The 19,825-nt window shown below is 55.1% G+C and overlaps 1 protein-coding gene across 9 annotated transcripts in view; it reads right to left on the bottom strand.

Moving 5' to 3' along the window:
- The window catches only part of LOC122423369 (casein kinase I), a 36,681-nt gene extending 17,680 nt beyond the window's left edge, over positions 1 to 19,001 (bottom strand). For 3 of the 9 annotated variants that reach the window (XM_043440350.1, XM_043440351.1, XM_043440349.1), the window contains exons 1-2: positions 7,155 to 7,393; positions 3,612 to 3,696 (exon numbers count right to left, since the gene is read on the bottom strand). In XM_043440350.1, coding sequence (XP_043296285.1) covers positions 3,612 to 3,687 — 76 coding nt within the window. In that variant the 5' untranslated portion in view covers positions 3,688 to 3,696; positions 7,155 to 7,393. Of the gene's footprint in view, positions 1 to 3,611; positions 3,697 to 5,164; positions 6,882 to 6,947; positions 7,009 to 7,154; positions 7,401 to 18,930 lie in introns of those variants that run through there. The other 6 variants (XM_043440343.1, XM_043440342.1, XM_043440347.1 and 3 more) reach the window with 6 other exon arrangements.
- Positions 19,002 to 19,825: the final 824 nt, after the last annotated feature.

Genomic DNA, 19,825 nt, shown 5'->3' with positions numbered 1-19,825 from the left:
GCCCTGAGCCGGCCCCACCTTGGAGGAGCTCAGCTCACCTTCTGTGGCAATGACAATGGATAACTTTGACTAGGTACAAAGCGCCAGGCGAGGGCAGCAGAGGTGGCCCCTCGGTTGGATACAGCAGTTCTGCGGGGGGGCGGGGATGAGACAGTCTGGAAAACAAATTTGGACACGGAGAAGGGCTCGGCCCGGCTAGCCCTTGAGGGTCTGGGACCTTGGCAAGCTCTAGGTGGGGAGGGGGATGACCAACCTCATGTGGGGGCTCCCTCAGACACCGGCACAATCAGGGACCTGGCTGGATGGAAGATGGGGCTGAAGCACCCCCACAGTCACCCACTGGGGTGCACCATCCCCTCCGCATTTAGAACTGAGGCCCAGAGACTAAGGAGAGGTCTAGAGAGTTCCTGAGGGCAGCCGGTCAGCGGCTGGTAGAGTAGGTGGCACAAGCTTGGCCAACTCCAGACCCCACGCAGCCAAGGTGAGGCCCTAACAAAGTGGGCCACGCCTGCCGGCCAGCCCCTTGCAATACCAAGGGCGAGGGAGGAGGAGCCTGAAGAGGACTACTACAGGCCGGGAAGCCACATCCACGAATGTGCTTGCCCTCGGTCGATCCTGGAAAGCAGGGCCTGGAGGCCGCGCCCAGCCCCACCTGCGGAGGCCATCTGGAGTCAGGCCCTGGCGCCAGCACCAGCGATGAGAGTGTGGCCAGAGCGCTGAACAAAGGGAGCCAGCGAGGCCAGCCGGGCAGGCCCTAAAATCCCTGCCACCCCCATGCCAGCAAGAGGGGCCCAGGAAGGAGCTGGCAGGACACTGCACCAGGCCAGGGTCCCCGCAGCCTGTGCACTGGTGAAGGCAGGACAGTCAGTGGAGAACTGGCTCCTGGCCCCCCGCCCAGGCCCAAGAGGACCCAGCTCCTCTGACAGCAGCAAATCCTAACCAAGACTGAAGGCTGGGGGACACCACAGGAAAGCCCCACTGCTGGGTCGAGCACATGCAGAGGGTCTGCGCCGCGATCCCATTGCTTCTCACCACCCTGGGGGTCCCACGACCCCACCTCGCAGACGGAGAAGCCAAGGCTGGCAGAGGTCATCCCTTGTCCAAGGGCACACAGCGAGGAAAAGAAAGGCCAGTACCCAGAGCCCGGTAGAATTTACTCCAAAGTAAATTGGGGGAGTGAAATCGGACCTAGATTTTAAAATGAACTAGATGATTCCTGGGAATTAAGGTTTCCCTTGGTGGCTCAGATGGTAAGGAGTCTGCCTCCAATGTGGGGGACCCAGGTTTGGTCCCTGGGTTGGGAAGATCCTCTAGAGAAGGAAATGGCAACCCACTTTAGTATTCTTGCCTGAAAATCCCATGGACAGAGGGGCCTGGTGGGCTACAGTCTATGGGGTCAGACATGACTGAGTGAGTCACACACACAGATGATTACTGGATAAACAGAAGTCCTGTCCCAGGGAGGACCAGGAACACTGGCTTTCTGAATGACCTTGGGTTGTCCTCTATTTTGGGGCCTCAGTTTCCCTTCTGCAAAAGAAAAGGCCTGGGGTTCAGTGTTGTCTAGAAGCAGGTGTGCACCTGCCAAAAGTTGCCTTAAACCATCGGCTCCAGGCTTCAGTCCTGAGCCCGAAGCCGCCACAATAAGAGGATCCTTTATATCCACCCCAATTTCACAAACAGGAAGGAGATGGGGTACTCCCTCTTTCACAGATGAGAATGCTGGGGCTCAGAGAGAGAAAATGACTTATCCCAGGTTACAAAGCCCATGAGAAATAGACCGGGGACCTGAATTTGCCCCCCACATCCCAACTTTCTTCTCCCCTGCCACGAAGGAGGCCACTTCACAGGCCTCTGCATGTCACGGCCCCCATTTCCTCATTCCTTCATTTCAGAGGCTTTCACTGAACCCCCACATGCTGAGCCCTGGGGCAAAAGTATGGATGCAAGCCAGCGCCCCGCCCCCACCCCACAGGAGCTGGAGTCGCAGAGCAGACCTTTCCATCAGCCTGCACTGTCCCCTCCCCCCTGCCCCGGGCTCCGCGGTGTTTCCAGGAGGGTGGTCTACTAGGTGCCTGACCACAACGTGCACATCCGGCTGGCACTTGCCAGCCTACAAGACGCCCTCCCCTATGGAAGACTTCCACTGGAAGTCCTTGGTCGGCCAGGCAGCAGCATCACACAAACCTGCTGCATCGCACAAACCTCACCGACCGCACCAGGCCAGGTCTGCCGGCTCCCTCCTACGTCCCGTCCTCCACACTCTCACTCCTTGGAGGGCTGTGGGTAGAAAGTCTGCCCTTTCTAGTTGTTTGTTTTTTTTTCTTTTCTTTTTTGGCCACACCACTTGGCCCACGGGATCTTAGTGCCCTGAGCAGGGATCGAAACACCCGATAATGAAGCACAGAATCCTGACCCCTGGAACGCTAGGGAATGCCTTGTCTTTTCTAGATTTGGAGAGAAGTCCTGGTGGCCAACGTGACCATTCCACCCTGTCTCGATCTGTAAAGCGGGGACAGCTCGGCATTGTCCCCAGAGGCGGCTGTGAGCAGAGACCACATTCGCGCAGGGCTCCCAACACAAGTACTTCCCGAAGAACGTGGGCATACATGTCTCCCCCGACCTTGATGGGGAAGCAGTGGCCCACTGGGAAGCCCTCGCACCCCAAGAGGGCAGGGACCCAGACCACCGGCTAAGAGAAACCCGCTGAGGTCTGAAGCAACAAGCCAGGCACAATGACCTGTCGGCTTCCTCCGCTCAGGACAGAACTGACCAACGACTCTTTTTCCAGGAGGGAAACAGAGGCACAGATGCTGCCAAGAGCACCGGGACAGTGACGGGGAAAAATCCCGGGGGCTGCCACCTCACTCTAACAACTCCCACTCCCGATCGACCAACACAGTCTCTCTCTCTGGACCAACAACTGCCAAGGAAGGGTTGCACCTCCTGACTTCGTGACCCCCCCCCACCCCGCCCTGATCCAGGGCTGCTGAGAAAGTGGCATTCTCTGGGATCAAGGACAGGGGTGAGATGTCAGTGATTTACTCAACAACAGGAGACCACGCTCAGCCTTTCAACAGGAAGCACATCCGGGGAGAGAGATTCTAAAAGTTACGACCACCACCCCCGCCCCCAAGGTTAGTGGGGAGCCTGCATCATTCCAAAGTCTTCCTGGGCTGAATTCCAGACCACAGGGCGGGGGCGGGCCTAGCGGGGGAAGCAACAGCGGCCCGGCCACTTCTGTCCACCAGCATCCTTCTTCCCAGGAGACAAGACAGGGGTGCTAACCCAGCCTGGGCTTTCCCACGCCCAGCTGGAAACCCAGATCATCTGCAGCTAGAAACCCAGAGTTAAAAATACCTCCTGCAGCCCGGATGGCAGCACTGACATCCCGGACGCCCACCCTCCTGCCCTGACTGAGGAGTCCCTCGGCCTGCCTTACCCCCAGCCTGCGGCTTCCCTCCCCACCTGGGATGGGTCTGGGACAAAACAACCAAAACACGGAGTCACGTTCGAGCTTCAGAGCATGAAATCTTGGCATCTTTCCTCCGAGCCCCCAGGGCTGTCCCAGGGGCTTCAGGCCCCACTGAGCTGGAGCCAGAAACACTCACCTAGGTAGATGTCTCCGAAGGACCCGCTCCCGATCTTCCGGCCCAGGCGGTACTTGTTCCCCACACGTAGCTCCATGGTTCACTCCTGTGGAGGGAAGCAGAAACACAGGGTCAGAGAGGAGGGGAGCTGGGAAGGGGGTGAGCCCCCAGACCCCACCCCTCCCCCACCAAAAAGGTCCCGCAAAGCCACAAGAAAAAACTCGGGACACTGCAATCTCCCTCTGGCTGGCCTGGAAGGGATTTGGCCTCATTTTGCCTAAAGGGCAACCACGGGTCAGGTAGCCCAACAGCCTCCACAGGTGGTGAGGCTATCGGAACAGGTGTCAGGGTAGCCAGGCAGAAGAAGGGGGTTGGAGACAGGGTGCAGGAGGAAAAAGCAAAGCAAGCAGTTCCTCGGGGGACAGGCATTTGGGGACCCGCCAATAGGAGCCTCTTGGCGCAGGCTAGTCACAATGGGCAAAGACCCTGAAAGGAAAATCAAGGACAGAGGGGGTGATGGAGAGGGCAGATGGAGAAGCTGATCACCTTGGGGCTGCTGCCATGGCAACCACCAGCTAATTCCAACCTCCAGGGACAGGAGGACAGAGTGAATGGAGGGTCCCCAAAGGAGTTCCGCAGCCCCCTTAGGACTTGGAAATGATGGGGTCCCAATGGCCCCATTCCCACCCCAGGCTTCCAGCACCAAGAACCAAAGGCCAGGTCTCCACAACCTGCACGGGTCTTCCCAGAGGTAGACTCTGCAAGTTTGCACTGGGCCCCGCAAAGAGAGATCTCCCCAACTCAGGGGGAAGGTTGGAAAGGGGCCCCCAGAACATCCAGCTTCCGGTCTTCTCCCTCTCTCAACCTCGCAACACCAAGAACTGCAACAGGACTCTCTGCACGGCCTTCTACGGATAAACAGACAGTTTGGGGCTGACTTTCTTCAAGACTTGGAGGGTCTCCTAAGAAGGCCCTGCAGAGCAACCGAGGGGACCAAAGCCAAGTTTTGAGCCGCCCGTCAGCTTCTTTGGGATGAGAGGAGGTCTGGGGGGACAGTGCCGATCTGAGCACTTCCCTCCCTGCTGTGCCCCACCCTGGGTGTCCAAGCTCTCTCAAGCTCTCTGAACTAGCAGGGACCACCCTGGGAGGGACCCCTCTGCTCTGGCCTGGGGCAAAGATCTGGGCACATTCGAGGTTCTGGCCAGCAGGGGAGGAAACTCCAAGGCTGGGAGGTGAGGTCTTGCTCTGGGGGGCCTATGAAATAAGGAGAGGGTTGTGGGGGAGTCCACTAAGATCACAGAGTGTCTACAAGACAGCCAGTGTAGACAACTAGGAAGACGAGCCGCTCTCTATAGACAGGGAACTCAGGCCCAGGGAGGTCACGCCGCCTGCCCACCTGCCCTCCAGCAGCAAGGCTCCTCCCCTAAGGCCCAGACAGGGCTCCTGCTGCCCTACCTGGCGGCTTCCCACCCACCCGCTCATGCTAGGGCCAGGGGGCCGCGCAGGAAGGGGGAAAAACAGCAGAGTCTCGGCCCCTTCCCCACACCAAGGACGACCAGGAAAGCCAGACCCACCTGGGAGGCGAGGTGGGAGGAGAGCTTTCTTCCACGAGGTCGTGGTCAGTCTCTGCCCACCGGGGTGGAGGCGAGGAGCCGACAGCTCCTGCCCGGGAGAGACGTCCAACCCCAGCGCCAGTTCCCAGGGAGCCGCCGCTAGCCCTTCAGCAGTGGTCACAAGGAAGGAGCCTCCACCCCGCGCCGGCCAAACTCCGGGCTCTCCACCAAGGGCCTCTGCCCACACGCCCCGGCCAGTCTTAGCGGAGGTGCCAGGGCGGCCAGGAGAACCCACTCCACATTTGCGGGAAACTCACCCGCCACACACCTCACATACACACCATCCTGTGTGGACACTTCAAAGGAAGAAAGAAACGCAGACGTGTACCGGGAGCCCCGCTGGGGGGAGGGCACGGGGCGGGGGGTGGGGGCGGGGGGACGCGGGTGTGTACACACACAAACACCGCCACCCCCACAGTCCGTTTTCCGCCAACGCCAATTCAGAGACCACACATGGCAGCCGGGGAAGCCGCAGGTTCGGAAAGGAACATAAATACACCCGCATCCTATATTACATAAATACCCACGCCGGGTTATATAAATACCCATGCCCTCCCGTCTGGGTGTCTTACATAAATACACTGCACATGACCCCCCCAGCCCCTCCCCACTCACCCGGCTGTCGGCAGGGATGGGGAGAAGAGAGGGTGCAAACCACTAGCCCTGCAGGCAACCCACCCCCTATCCCCACCCTGGGCTGCTCCTACACCCCAGGGGCCAGGGCCCCAAGGAGAGCCTAGACTGTCCCAGCACTGTCCTCCCAAAAGCCTCCCAGAGAGCAGAAAGACTTGACGCGGGAATGGGAGAGGCTTTCCAGTTCTTTGCTGCTTCTTTTTGGGGGGAAGGGGGGGTGGCGCTGGAATAAATGAAGGGGATAGAAAAGGCGGACGTGAAGATTCCAGAGTTTCAACTGGTTAAGAAAAATGAGACAAACTACCAAGCTGAATGGCACATGGGCAGTTTTCTTACTCCCTGCCCACCTCCCTCCCTGGATCATTAAAATAAAAATTGGAGGGACATCCCAGCCAGACAGCCAAAGCAGCCCCAGACACAAGCATTTATTGAACGGGTGCAACTTAATTCACTGGGGATCCCCTGGCCCTGTCCCCAAATCCTTCTCCTGAGGAAGGCTGATCCAAGAATATATGCAAGAAAACTAAGAGAAAAAGTTGGGGAGGGGGCTCACCCCACTTTGAGTTTGGTGTGAAGAGCTTGGGAATCCGCTCTCTAAAGACACCCGGGCACAAACATAGTTTTCTCTTCCATGGGGACTTGCAAAACATGGATTTCTCACAGGCAGAAATGGGAGAATCCGATCTGATAAATAACCCCCACCCCTTTCTTTCTCTCCACAAAGGAAAACACGAGTCGGTGCCTGGGTGACCAGACACCCCATCACCCCAGGGCCCCCAAGCGCCCCCATCCAACACGCGGGAGCAGCCCTGCTGACCCCCAGGTCTGGAGCACCCGAGCCAGGAGCGGAGGGGTGGGGGGCGCTAGTGATGGGCTGGTGAAGCCTATCGAAGCCCAGGGTTTGGCCGAGAATCCCGAATCAACAGAATCGGGTGTCCCCGGCACCCCAGTCCCGGACCGCCCCCCCCCCCACCTCCGTCAGCGTCCTCAAATCGCAGCCAGGGGTGGCCGCCTAGGCTGGCCGAGGCCTTGAAGGGTCCAGCTCGGGAGAGAGAGACGAGCCGGACTGGGGGTGGGGGGGCTCCCCGGGGCAAGCCTGCAAAATAGTCACCCTCCTCTCCTCCTCGTCCCCAGCCGCGCCTTTGTCCTCGCCGGGCCGAGCGGGCGGCGCCCGGGCAGCCCCCCCATACCCGAGTGCGAACGCGCGTGTGTCCGCCCTCTCCCCCCTCCCTCTCGCGCAAAAACAAAGAGGCGGAGGGAGCCCCGTTTCCCCCCAGGTTTGCGCCCCTCCGCCGGCCCGCGGTCCCCCAATATTTACCCCGCCGGGAAGGCGCCGGTGCCGGGCCGCTGCTCGGGGGGCTGCCGCAGGCGGGGGCGACCCGCCGGGGCGGATGCCGGAGGATTTGCAGAGCCGCCCGCCGCGCCAGCCTCTCCCGGCCCAGCCGCTGCCGCCGCCGCCGCGCCGCCGCGCTCCGCTCCGCTCGCCCCGACCGGGTTCAGGATCTGGCTCTCAACGCCGCCGCCGCCGCCGCAGCCGCCGCCTCCCTCCTCCGGGCCCTCCTGCCCGACCGCCCCCGCCGCCGGCTCGCGCGCTCCCGCCCGGCGCGCGCCCGCCGGCTCCCATTGAGCCCCGGGCCCGCCCGCTGATGTCATCCCCGACCCGCCGCCGCCGCCTCGGAGGATTTAAAGGGCCCGCGCCCCCCCTTGCTCCCGGGGACGCTGGGGGCCCGCAGCCGGGAAACACGGTCCCCCGCCCCCAGCCTCGCGAGGAGCGCCTTCCTGGATCGGGGTCTTCTGTGTGGGGCCAGGAAGCGCACACAGACACGGACACCACTGATCCAGTGGGGGGCACAGGTGGAAAAACCTGGGTGGGGGTGGGGAGGAGGAGGCGCCCCCAAAGCTGGGGTCTTCTAGCCCCAGACCGTCCTCTCCCCTCTGCCGGGTTCTGTCTCCTCTCACACCCTAGCCGTGGGCCCCTCCGAAGGCCGGTGTTTATGTGAGTTACTGCAAAAGGAGATTGTTTAGAGAGTTGAGGGCTTGCTCCGCCTCACTGCTGCTGAGCACGCAGGCCAGGTTGACTCAGGGGCCAACTATTTGACAAGACAGCAAGAGATGGAGGGACGTTGACAAAAGGCCCAGAGAGGTAGCCAAGGCTGTGCTGCTTTCTCCCCTCCAGAGAAAAAATCAAAAGCGACCTTTCTCTTCTGCCTTCTTCCTCTTCCAGCAGCTCAAACCCGTGGGCCCAGAGCTGACCTCAAACCCAATCCTGTCCTCACACGTTTAATGACCCACCCCACACAGGAACGGCCTGGCACCGGTTGGTTCCTGCCTTCCCTGCCCTGGAACCAACACTTGAGTCAGGGTCCCCCAAGTGGTGCACATTTAGCCAAGTTGCCTCCCAGCTCTGGGCTCAGGTTTCCTCACCTGCACCCCTCCCCAGGTCACCAAGAATTAATTATGGCTTCCTACTGGCTTCCAGAGCAGGGGATGAAAGGTTCCAGGGCAGAGTTATTAACACAATGATATTTACACTGTACCATGCAGAGCTCCAAATTATGACACACAGCCATTCATGGCTGTGGACACACAAGTTCTGGAGTGTGCTGCATCCAATCCCAGAAGCATGGTTGGTGGGAAGAGTCACGTCAATAATAATCGCATCTTCCTTCGAGCCTGAGGACTTAGTCACACAGTCTCCAAACTGGCAGAAGCCCCACAGACTGGGTTCTTTTAGAGCCCAGGAAACCGCAATCCAGAGAGGGGAAGGGGTTGGCCCAGGGCCACACAGTCCAAGATGTCTCTGTTCTCCCATCGGGCCCTGGGAAACTGAGTCTGTCATGATCTCGCTTCCAGGAGCAGGAGAGTGAGGACAAGTCTTCCAGGAGAGGTCTGGGGCATTCACCGGGGACCTGCCCTCAGTGCCACTTTTGCCAGAGAGCGTCACCGGCCAAAAGTGCTAGGCTTTGCCTGGCCTGCGTGGTGCTTCTTGTTTTTACTTCTTTTGCTTTGTTAACTGATTCCCAGAGTTTTAAAATGGAAAGATTTGGAACTTCCCTGGTGGTCTAGTGGTTAAGACTCCATGCTCCCAGTGCAGGGGGCACAGATTCAATCCCTGGCTGGGGAACTAGATCTGACATGCTGCAATGAAAGCTCCCACACGCTGCAACTAAGACCTGGCACAGCTAAATAAATGAATAAATTTCTTAAAAAAGGAAAGATTTTAGATGACAGGTCTGTATTCCCTACTTCTCTTGAAGTACTGGGAGAACTGCCACTCTGGGCCCAAACTCACCCTGGGCCCTGGCCACACTTAGCCGGCCTGGGTGGCAGCCACCCACTTGGTCACAGCTCAAGGGCCCTGGTTTCCTCATGTCAGCTTTGTTTTGACCATTTTGATGACTCCTTCATCTCCTGGAGGCCCCCAAGTGTGACCTGTCCTAGAAGCCAGCCTCCAGGCTTGGCTACCAAGACCCTTCCGTTGTCATCTGTTTCCAACCCAATCTCATCAACCCTGAATCCTGCTTCCAGAGTCCAGGGAGGCCAACCATGCCTGTGACTGCAGGTTCTCCTGAGTAAGAGACAGTGCCAGGCCTGGGTCCCCAGGCAGAGGGCCTCCCCTGGCACCACTAAGCAGGGTGGATACACCACTGTCCTCTCCATCACTGCCAACCATCCCATGCTTCCTACATGGCCCTGTTTCCTAGCTCTCTCTCTCCAAGAAAGGACTGATAATCCCCCGCCCCCCAACCAGCAGCTACTATCTCATTTAATCCTCTCAATTCTCAATAGAGGAGATGGAATCCTCCTCTATCCTTTCCCTGGTTCGGAGAGAAATCTGAGGCTCCTCACCTTTGCCTCCAGGTACACATTAACCAGGGGCTTCCCTAGTAGGTTAGACAGTGAAGCATCTGCCTGTAATGCAGGAGACCTGGGTTTGATCCCTGGGTCAGGAAGATCCCCTGGAGAAGGAAATGAAAATCTACTCCAGTATTCTTGCCTGAGAATCCCATGGACGGAGGAGCCTGGTGGGCTATAGTCCACGGGGTCGCCAAGAGTCAGACATGACTGAGCAACTAACACGCACACATACAACAGTCAGATGGCCCAGCTTCCCGTCCCAGTCTTGTCACATGTCCCCTCCCATTCCAAAACTTGTAACTGACCCCCCTCCACACACGCACACCACTGCTGATCCTGGTCAACCAGTCTTCAGACCCACTCCTTGGCTCGAGGCCTGCCCCCAGCCTCTCCCCTCTGTCCCCACCCAGTCTTTCCCTCAGAAGAATGCTCCCCACACCCCCTTCCGATTAGCTGTTCTGTGGGCCCAAGTTCTCCCCTTCCTTCTTCCCTCTGACACCACCCATGGGTCCTTTTAAAGAACTTTGCCTCTCAGCTCTCAGGAGAAAACTGAGGGGACGAAAAACCCAGCCAAGGTGGGGAGGTGATTCAAAGGGAAGGAAAACTTCTATCTAGCAGCCTCTGGGCCTGAGGCTGGGTTCCAGACTGGATTCTCAATGATTCCTCCCAGGACTTAATGCCCAACTTTAAAGGGCGTACCAAGGATGTGTCAGGCTGGAGTCCCCCTAGCCCCCCTCCCTATATACCCTTACCAACCCACCCACCCAGAAAATGCAATCAGGCCTGGGACAAAAGATGTCAGTGAAGAGCTAATCACTGAGTCCAGCTCTGGGTTTCAGTTCCTCTTTACTGGGTCAGGGGCAGCCATTCCTGAGAGCTTGAACCGATTTTTCTGGTAACCCAGAGCCCTGGGCTGGGAAGCTTGTGGTGCCCAATGATGAGGAGAAAGATTTCAGTATCACCCCCAAGGCACCTGCAACCTGAATCTTGGGGCAGGGTGAGGGCACTGTAGATTTACCATGCAGCAGGGAGGGTCCTTAAAATGACCCTACATAGGACTTCCCTGGTGGTCCAGTAGTTAAGACTTAAGAGCTTGCAATTCCAGGGATGAGGGTTTGATCCCTGGTCAGGGAACTGAAATCCCACATGCTGTGCTGTGTGGCCAAGAAAATATTGAAAAAGTGAATTACGGGGACTTCCCTGGTGGCTCAGTGGTAAAGAATACACCTGGCAATGAAGGGGACACAGTTTGATCCCTGATCTGGGAAGATCCCACATGCCGCAGAGCAACTAGGCCTGTGCACAACTTTTGAGCCTGTGTTCTAGAGCTGGGGAGCGGCAACTACTGAAGCCCAGGCGTCCCCGTGCTCTACGAGAGAAGTCCCTGCAATGAGAAGCCCGCACACCACAACTAGAGACTAACCCTCACTCCCTGCAACTAGAGAAAAGCCCACACAGCAAGGAAGACCCAGCGCATCCAACAATAAATAAATAAATAAAATTATTTTTTAAAAATGAATTAAAAAAAAAAGAACCATTAAAAAAAAAATGACCCTACACAATCTGTCCCCCAAGGCTGCCCCAAAGCCTCAGGATCTCAGGCCTGGCTCTCTGGCTGCCAAGGACATGTTTCCCACAGGGATCAGCCTCCCTCGCTCAGGTCAGGACCTTCAAGTCCCTTTCACAGGGAGGCCTTCCAGTCCTGATGTAAGATCCACCCCCCCAATCCCCACCCTCCTCCAGACACTGCCTCCCTCTCCCTCTCCTTTTCTGCTTCGTTTTGTTTCCTGGCAATTTGTTGTTGAGTCGATAAGTCGTATCTGGCTCTTTGTGATCCCACGGACTGCAGCACACCAGGCTTCCCTGTCCTTCACCATCTCCCAGAGCTTGCTCAAACTCACGTCCATCGAGTCGGTGATGCCATCCAGCCATCTCGCCCTCTGCCGCCCCCTTCTCCTCCTGCCCTCAGTCTTTCCCAGCATCAGGGTCTTTCCCAGTGAGTCCTGGCACTTATCACTATCCACCTTATTCTATGTGGTATTTATTTGATTTTTTTTTTTTTTTGGTCTGCCTCGCCCACTGGAATATCAGAAGGCAATGAGTTAAAGCTCTTTGGGGTCATCACTAGGTCACCAGTATCAAGACTAATGTCCTTCCAGCACACAGAAGGGATTTAACAAATACGTGCCGAAGGAGTGAACCGTGGATTGTGAAAGGACAGCCTTCGCTAGCTCTGAGTCTACACTAAGAGCTATCACTTACTGAGCACCTACTGTGTGCCAGGCCTCCCTGAGCCTTGTTACCTGCATTCAATCTTCAAGTGTGTCCTCCGGAGAGATGGTGGCCTGGCAGAGTCTATGCTCTTAACTACCTTGCCCAGGCTGGTGAAGAACACAGCTCCAGGACAGGACCCTGGTCCCCTCCATCAGACCGCCAAGCCCCTCTACCGGAGAATCAGTTCTGGACCCCAGTGGAGAGACAGGGGGCCTCATGGGGCACATTTACTCCAACTCCATCATTTCACAGGCAGAGAGCCTGGGGCTTGGGGAGTCTTGCTCAAGGTCACAGAGGGAGTCTGAGACAGTAGCCCACAATGGTTAAAAAGCTGACTTTGGTACTTTCGAACTGTGTGACCCTAGGAAAATTCCTTCAACTCTCTGAGCTTCATTTGTAAAGTGGGGATAATACAGATGGGCATGCACAGAACACCTTAGTGCAGAGAAAGCCCTGAATAAGAGGAAGATGCTGATGCTATTGATTGCTCTAAGGAGCAGTTAGGGAGCGAACACAGGCCTGTCTTGGATTCCTTCTTCTTTCCTTACCTTACCTCCCCTTGGAGGGGCCGCCACCAGTCCCTTTGGGGTGGGTGGGCTGGAAGGACGCAGGCCTAGCTGGGCCCAGGTGAGCCACTGGCCCTGCCCACTCTCTGTCTACACCTGTGTTCTTGGTTCTAGGAGAATTTTATCTGGGGTCTTCCTACTTGTGTCTTTCCCGAGACCCCCAAGGGTCAGTGGCCCACATAGGCTCTGCTCTCAGAGGTTGTCCTCAGGCATGCTAGCCTGAAAATGCTGCCTTATTCCATTCACCCTGGCCCTTTGCCCCAGACCCTTCCAGGATGTCCCCCTCACCCCCCGGCTGCTCCTACAAGGCTGCCCTGCCCTGGCCTGCCCTCTCCAGGTTCCACTGCTTTGCCACGCTTCTTCTGGGTGACCTTACCACATCGTCATGACTAGTCAGGTCATTCCGGCAGGGATTCCTCCCTCCTCTGCCAGCTTCAGCCAAGAGGCAGCAGGGCAGGGCAGCAAGTGGCCTGGACCGGGGCCAGGAGGCTTGAATTTCAGTGGGACCTTGGAGAATTCACAGCCCCTACCCAGAGGGCTGGACAAGGAGACCTGTAAGGCTCTTTCTTCAGTCTTCCTGTCCATAAACTCAAGGCTGGACCGGATGGGGAATGGCCTACACATTCTACATTCAGGCACTCTGTTAAGAAACACCTGAGGTCACACACATCTGGGCCCAGTGGGAAAGGGTTCTCTTCCCATCACCACCCCCATATTCAAAACATGTGCACTTCCTGTCAGCTCTGCCTCCCAACTGTGTTCTGAACCTGGTTTGAATTACTTGGACACTACACTGGTCTGTTAATGCTGAAGTCGTGTCCCTCTGCTACTGAAAATACATCACAGCTCCTTCTAGCGGCGTGAAATCCACGTTCTCTCCCAGGCCGCCACGATCTGGCCCCGACTTGCCTTTCAGGTCTCACCCTGAACCTCTCTCCTCCTTGTCTTTCCTTTCGTCACACCTCAGGGCCCCTCACCCTCCACTCCTTCTGCCTACAATGATCTCCACCACCCAGGTCTTCAATGACTGCCTCCTACTTGTGGTTCAACACCCAACTCAAAAGTCACCTCCTCACGGAGGCCTTCCTCGATTACACAATCTAAAGCAGGCCGCCTTGTCCTCCGGCTCTCTTTGCTGGATCACCCTGACTTTATTGTCTTTATGAACTGCTAGAGGCTTGTTTATTTTTAATGCTCGTGAACATAATCTCCTAGAGAACGGACCCCTCCTGTAGCTGCCCCTGTGGGCCCTCGGTTGGTATTGGGTGTCCATAAATACTTGTGCAATGAGTGAACTCTGCCCGGGTGTGTGGTCGTGGGGGTGGAGGCGGGGCTGGGCACTTTCCATCCTTGGGCCAGATGTTGCCTGACAGCCTCCCCTCAGGGACAGGCCTGTGGTTTCTCCTCACCCTCTCCGGGCCTTCTTGTGGTGGGCTCTTGCCCGCCCTTCCGCGGGGGCACACCCTCTCTCAGCATTTCCTATGCCGCTGTCTTCTTAAGGGAAATTAACTCCCAGAGGAGTTAGGAATGTCTGCCACGTGTCCCAAAGGCACAGTGAGCACTAAAAATACCCCAGCATCACCAAAGGACCACATCACCCTGCCTCTAGCCCCGCCCCCCACCCCCATCCACTTCCTTCCGACAACTCAGCCTGTCCCCTGGCCGCCCCTCTGGGCTCACCTGGCCCTCTGAACAAGGCACAATCTCCCTTGTTCACACTGCTGTTGACTCTCTTCAAAACTTGCACCTTCCAGCCTCTGGGAATCCAAGGAATCCCGTCCCCAGGATACACAACCACTCATTAGCCAGGCCACGGGAATTACGATGATTGCCACGGCTAATAATCCCAATTCCCACAACACTTCTCAACTCAGCATAGTTGCTGCGACTCATCATCTCTTCACCGTGTCACATGCCTGTCCACAAACATTTCCTGATGCCAACTTCTCGCAGGGCCTGAGAGGTACTCACAGGACCCTGTTCACCAGGAGTTGACAATCCACCGGGGGGAGTCTAGGTATACTGAAGAAAAAAGATGGACTAACAATGCCAGACAGATCCATGTGGCCTGCGGTCGGCAGAGGCACCAAACGGTGGCCAGCCACCCCCTCGCCCTCCACTGGGGTGTTCTATGAGATGTACAACCTGGGTTTTCTTAAATTCAAGTGAGGTGTTGCACACATACAGCATCCAGACAAGTCCCTGGGTCCCCTTCTAAGCTCACTGAGCCCCAGCCCTTTCAGAGACTCAGGAGTCACCACTGGGGAGGGTGGGGGGAGGTGGGTCTTGAAAGTGGGTAGGATTTGAGGGTGGCGAGGAGACAGAAGCTGAAAAAGAATAGCCCAAGTGAATGCCCTATGGAAGGAACCTCAGATATTTGGGGGTTGGGGAGCCACTGTGGGGAGACCAGTCAAATGGCACCCAGGATCCCTCTCCCTCTGGGGAGAAGGTTGAAAAGGAAGGTGGAGGTCAGCAGGGTCTCCAATCGAAAACAGCTAAATAGGGGATTTATCCACTGTTAGCTTAGAGCAGCTTTGAGTTCTACACATGGGTGAAAAGAAGAGACAGGAGTTGAACTAGCAAACTGACATTTATCGCATACACAACATGCCAGCGGCTGCACTAGGGCACTCATGACTGAACCTCGTTGAATTCTTCAATCCTGGGAGCTGGAGATGGCCCCAGCTGTTTCACAGCTCAAAACTCTGACAGTGCCCAGGAGAATCTGACCTAATGTTCATAAAGGCTATGAAAGGCTCAATTTACCCTCCCAGATCCACCCTGGAGCCTCACCCTATCCTCGGGGACTGGGCCCCATTCTGCCTTTGTCTCCCTTGGGCCAACTTGGACCTGCCCATGTATCTCAGGCCCCCACTGAATGAGTCTGCTCACCCACTCGGGAAGCATCCAGGGGATTCTGGGGCCCATTAAGGTGGTTATGTCCAGAGTAGATACCTGTTCATGCAGTGACCCACTGGGGTGTGGGAAGAGAAAAAAATGGAATTTGTATTCTTATTCACCTTAGCCTTCTAAACATTCTATTTTATTTTTATTTATTTATTTTTGGCTATGCTGGATGGCTTGTGGGATCTTAGTTCCCTGACCCAGCGATTGAACCTGAGCCCTTGACAATGAAAGTGTGGAGTCCTAACCACTGGATCGCCAGGGAATTCCCTGTGTTCTAATTTAATGTTTGTTTTATAATGCACACATTGGGGCTTCCCCAGTGGCTTAGCAGTAAAGAATCTGCTTGCAAATCAGGAACTTCAGGAGACATGGGTTCGATCCCTGGGTCAGGAAGATCCCCTGGAGGAGGGCAACCCACTCCAGTATTCTTGCCTGGAGAATCCCATGGACAAAGGAGCCTGGCCGGTTACAGTCCATAGGGTCGCAAAGAGTCAGACACGACTGGAGAGACAGTGCGCACAGCACACACACACTCATTAACACAGAATATATATATATACACACACACTTAAGTTATAACAAACAGACGTACATTTAAATACAAAAGGCATGTTTAAAATTATCTGTACAGACTGGGTATTCAGCCAAAGTCTGCACTAGTGTTTAGGACCCCTGCAATGAGTTCTCACTTGAGAGGCAGTGATGGTAGAGACCCTGCTTTAACTAGTTGGATTCAAGTCCTCAATCAGCTACTTCTGGGCTATGTGGCAGGGTGAGTTTATAGAACCTTCCTAAGCCTCATTTCATCATCTCAGGGATTGGTGTGGTAATAGCACTCAAGTGGATTAAAAGGGGTGATGGACCAAAAGTCTGTAGCCAGAGCCTGACACATATTGATATGTGCAGTTATTACCAACTCAGTTACAGGAAGCAGAGCCAAGGCCTGGTCTGGGCCTTGTGATGGGCCCTCCTCCAATGGAGTGTGTCAGTTGCAGGAGACTCAGAACCCAGAATGAGTCATTAGAAATCAGTGTGACCAGGGTTAAGGATATCAACAGGACGTCAGCAGGATATCAACATCCCAGAAAGCCCTGATGGTCCAGGCAGAAGATGACAACAGATATGTATTTGGAGAAACAGGTGTGCATCAAATCAGACATCAATGTAGGCTAAAGAGGCAGCAGTAATGGGAACAGACACTTAAGTTAGCATGCCCAGGATTGAATCCTGGCTCCATGTGGGTAATTTATTTAACTTTTTGTGCCTCAGTTTCACCATCTGTAAAATGGGAACAATAAGGTGACAATTTCATAGTATGGCTCAAAAGCACTTAGAACAAGAGGCTGGCAAATGAGGCTCTCAACAAGTATTAGTTCTCAAGTTCTTATCTGTGAATTGGAAGGTGACTTCCCCGATTCTGTTTCAGAACATCAGTGATCCCAGACACCCAATTGCTACGGGTACCCTGACACCCTCATTACTGTCCTGGAGTGACAGGCCTGGCAGAAACAGACAGCCTCAAGGGAATTCCCCTAATGGTCCAGTAGTTAGGACTCTGCGTCTCTATTGCCTGGGACCTGGGGGATTTGATTCCTGATCAGGGAACTAAGTTCCTGAAAACTCCGCGGCTTGGCCAAGATGAAAAAAAAGAGAGAGAGCCTCAGAGGACTGTAGACCCTCAGTACAAGATTTTCTTAGTCCTCAGGAGTTCCCGCCAGGGTTCAGAGTCCTTCTCATCCAGTGAGAGCAGGCTGTCGGGGTACATTACGGGAGAGCCAAATTAGAAACACAGAACAGAACATCCCAGGTCAGGAAATCATCCAGATGATTCAGGGAGTGTGGATTTCCCACTCTAACTGAAGTGTGGCCACAGTCTAGCGCAGCTGACAAGTTCCCAGCTCCCGCCCCCTTGAAGATGGCTAGAGGTCAAGAAGATGAGGGGCTCAGGGTGAGGGTCTATGACCAGAGACAGACTATGTCCCTGAAAGTGGAGGAGGCGCTGGCTAGCTGTGGATAGGCAGGCCTGGCAGTGGGTACTAAGTAGGTAGGTGAGGAGTTATTCTCCCCATTTGACAGATGAGAAAATGGAGGCTCACAGAACAGAGACATCTGTTTTCTCTAAGCACAACTTAGCCTGGTATAAGTGCAGCTGGTGACTCAGCCCTGACCTCTTCCTCCTCCTACACTGAGTAGTCTCTGGTGTGGAGGCCCCTGAGCGTATTAGGAGCCTGGGACTCCACACATGCTCTGTTACTGCTGCCTGTGTGGATCCTGAACAAATCACCAGTGCTCGAGCCTCAGTTTCCTTATCTGTACAAGGGGTTGACTACTAAGCTTCACTTCTGCCCATTCTACGTTTCTTTCAATCCGCTCACTCTGAACTCTTTCCAGAAGCCGTCCCAAGGAGTTGAACCTATGAATCCATTGTGAGGTTGGAGGTTGCCACTGGGGCCTTAGGGGCCCTGTCTGTGCCTGACCCAAACAGAGTGGATGGCCATGCCCATCTTTCCCAGACCCAGAGGCCTCTTCATTCTGGGGTTTTTCCCAAGAACCCATCCTCCCTCCCCAGCTCTTCCTCTGCTCCACTCATAGAGCAGTTTCCACTGGTCCAAATCCTTCCTCCAAACTCGCAAACATGTGGACCCTTTTTCTGCCAGAACCATGGGAGCTGGGTGGGAGATGGGGATTGTCTACATAAATTAGCTCACTTAATCCTCACAATACCCTGGGGAAACAGATTTATATAGCCATTTCCCAGATGTGGAAACTGATGCTTAGAGAGAGCAAAGATCTTTCCCAAGATTCCCTTGTTGAAGGCCTGCTTGACCTAGAGCCCATGTTCTTTTTATTATACATCTCTGTCTCCCCTTCTAATCCTTCCTCCAAGTGTTCAGAATGGTACGCAACTACGGCCCATCCTTCAAATGTAACATTATGCAGCCATTAAAAATAATGATTATACATACTGGAATGACTAATAACAACACAAGAAAATCGTATGACACAATATTAAGAGGGGAAGACATAAAAACTGTACACACAGGATGATAAAGTTACATTACAGTGATTGCCTCTGGAAAAAAGATTGAAAGGAATTACATCAAAACAGCCACAGTTGTTTTGCTTGTGTGTTAGTACCATGGATGATTTCTTTCCTAATTTTATCCAGTTGCCAAAGAGTCAATCAGTGTCTGTTACTTTTACAACAAAGAAAAGTTATCGTGTAAAAAAATAATTTGTGGTTGAAATATTTGGAAATCTGCTGTTTCCCCGTCAGCTTCCCCTCCTTCAAATCCCTCCGAAGTCTACGTTTTCAATACAACGTGACTATAAACAAGGAATACGGTAGGAGTTTGGGGAGAAACCAGTACCTCCTCATACGCCGGACCAGCTTCGCTCTTTAACCAGGCTCTTTTCTGCATCCAGTGAGGATTCCCACCCCAGACCCTCCTCTCAGCCCCCACGGTTGGAGCTCCTGCGGACACTCACCTGACACTCGTGGGCTGGCCTCCGATGCGAGATGCGCACACCTGTCCCTCCAGGTGAGGACTCCGCGAGGGCGCCGCGCGCAGGAAGGAGGGAGCCGGCCAGGGGCGGGGCCTTGACGTCCCAGATCGCTCCCGCCCCCGACTTCCCGGCCACGCCCCCGCTTCCAGGCCCGCGGGGATTCGTGATTCTCGTGTTTGCGGGGTGAGGTGCTGGGGACACTTCCCCCGACACGCACACCTCATTCGGACTGGGTCCCCTGCCATCCATCAGCGGTGCCTCCAAAGTGCGACCCTCGGGGGTGGGCGGACTGAGACGGGGGGAGGGGGGGTCCCACCACCACCCCCCAATCCCTCTGCTTACACAGAACTGCTGAGTTCTCAGATTCCAGGTTCACAGCACCTGGGGTAAGGAATGATTGGAGAGACGGGGGTGGCGTGTGATTCCCCGCGAGTATTTTCTTCATTTCCTACCCCCCTCTCGGTACTACCCTCTGACCCTACCTCCTGCTAAAGGGTGTGAGTGAATGGCCAAGAAGGGTGATTCCAGCCCTTGGGTGTCAGGGGAAATTACCTGGCATCTGACAGCAATAGTCAGGAACTGTTTCCATCTTCTTTGTATGATCAGAGCTTGTTTATATTTGGCAAAGTTCAGTGTTGAAAATTCTAGCAAAATGGTGGCAAAAATCAAGAGCACCAAGAGGTTCACCTCTCCAAGTCCTTTGAAAAGGTGCTGGCCCTTGGGCTTCGGGATTTCATTCTGAAAATCTATCTTGAGGAAGTCATTCAGGCACACATGTCCCCTGTGGTGTTCTTTATTGTGGTGAACTTGGAACACCCGGGTGAGGTGAAGAGCACAAACACACCCAACTGAATATTACGCAACCATCTAAGATTAT

Source organism: Cervus canadensis, chromosome 21 (genome assembly GCF_019320065.1).
Source record: "Cervus canadensis isolate Bull #8, Minnesota chromosome 21, ASM1932006v1, whole genome shotgun sequence".
Lineage (NCBI taxonomy): Eukaryota > Metazoa > Chordata > Mammalia > Artiodactyla > Cervidae > Cervus > Cervus canadensis.
The sequence above is the reverse complement of the archived record's forward strand: the minus strand, read 5'-3'. Positions and strand labels throughout refer to the sequence as shown.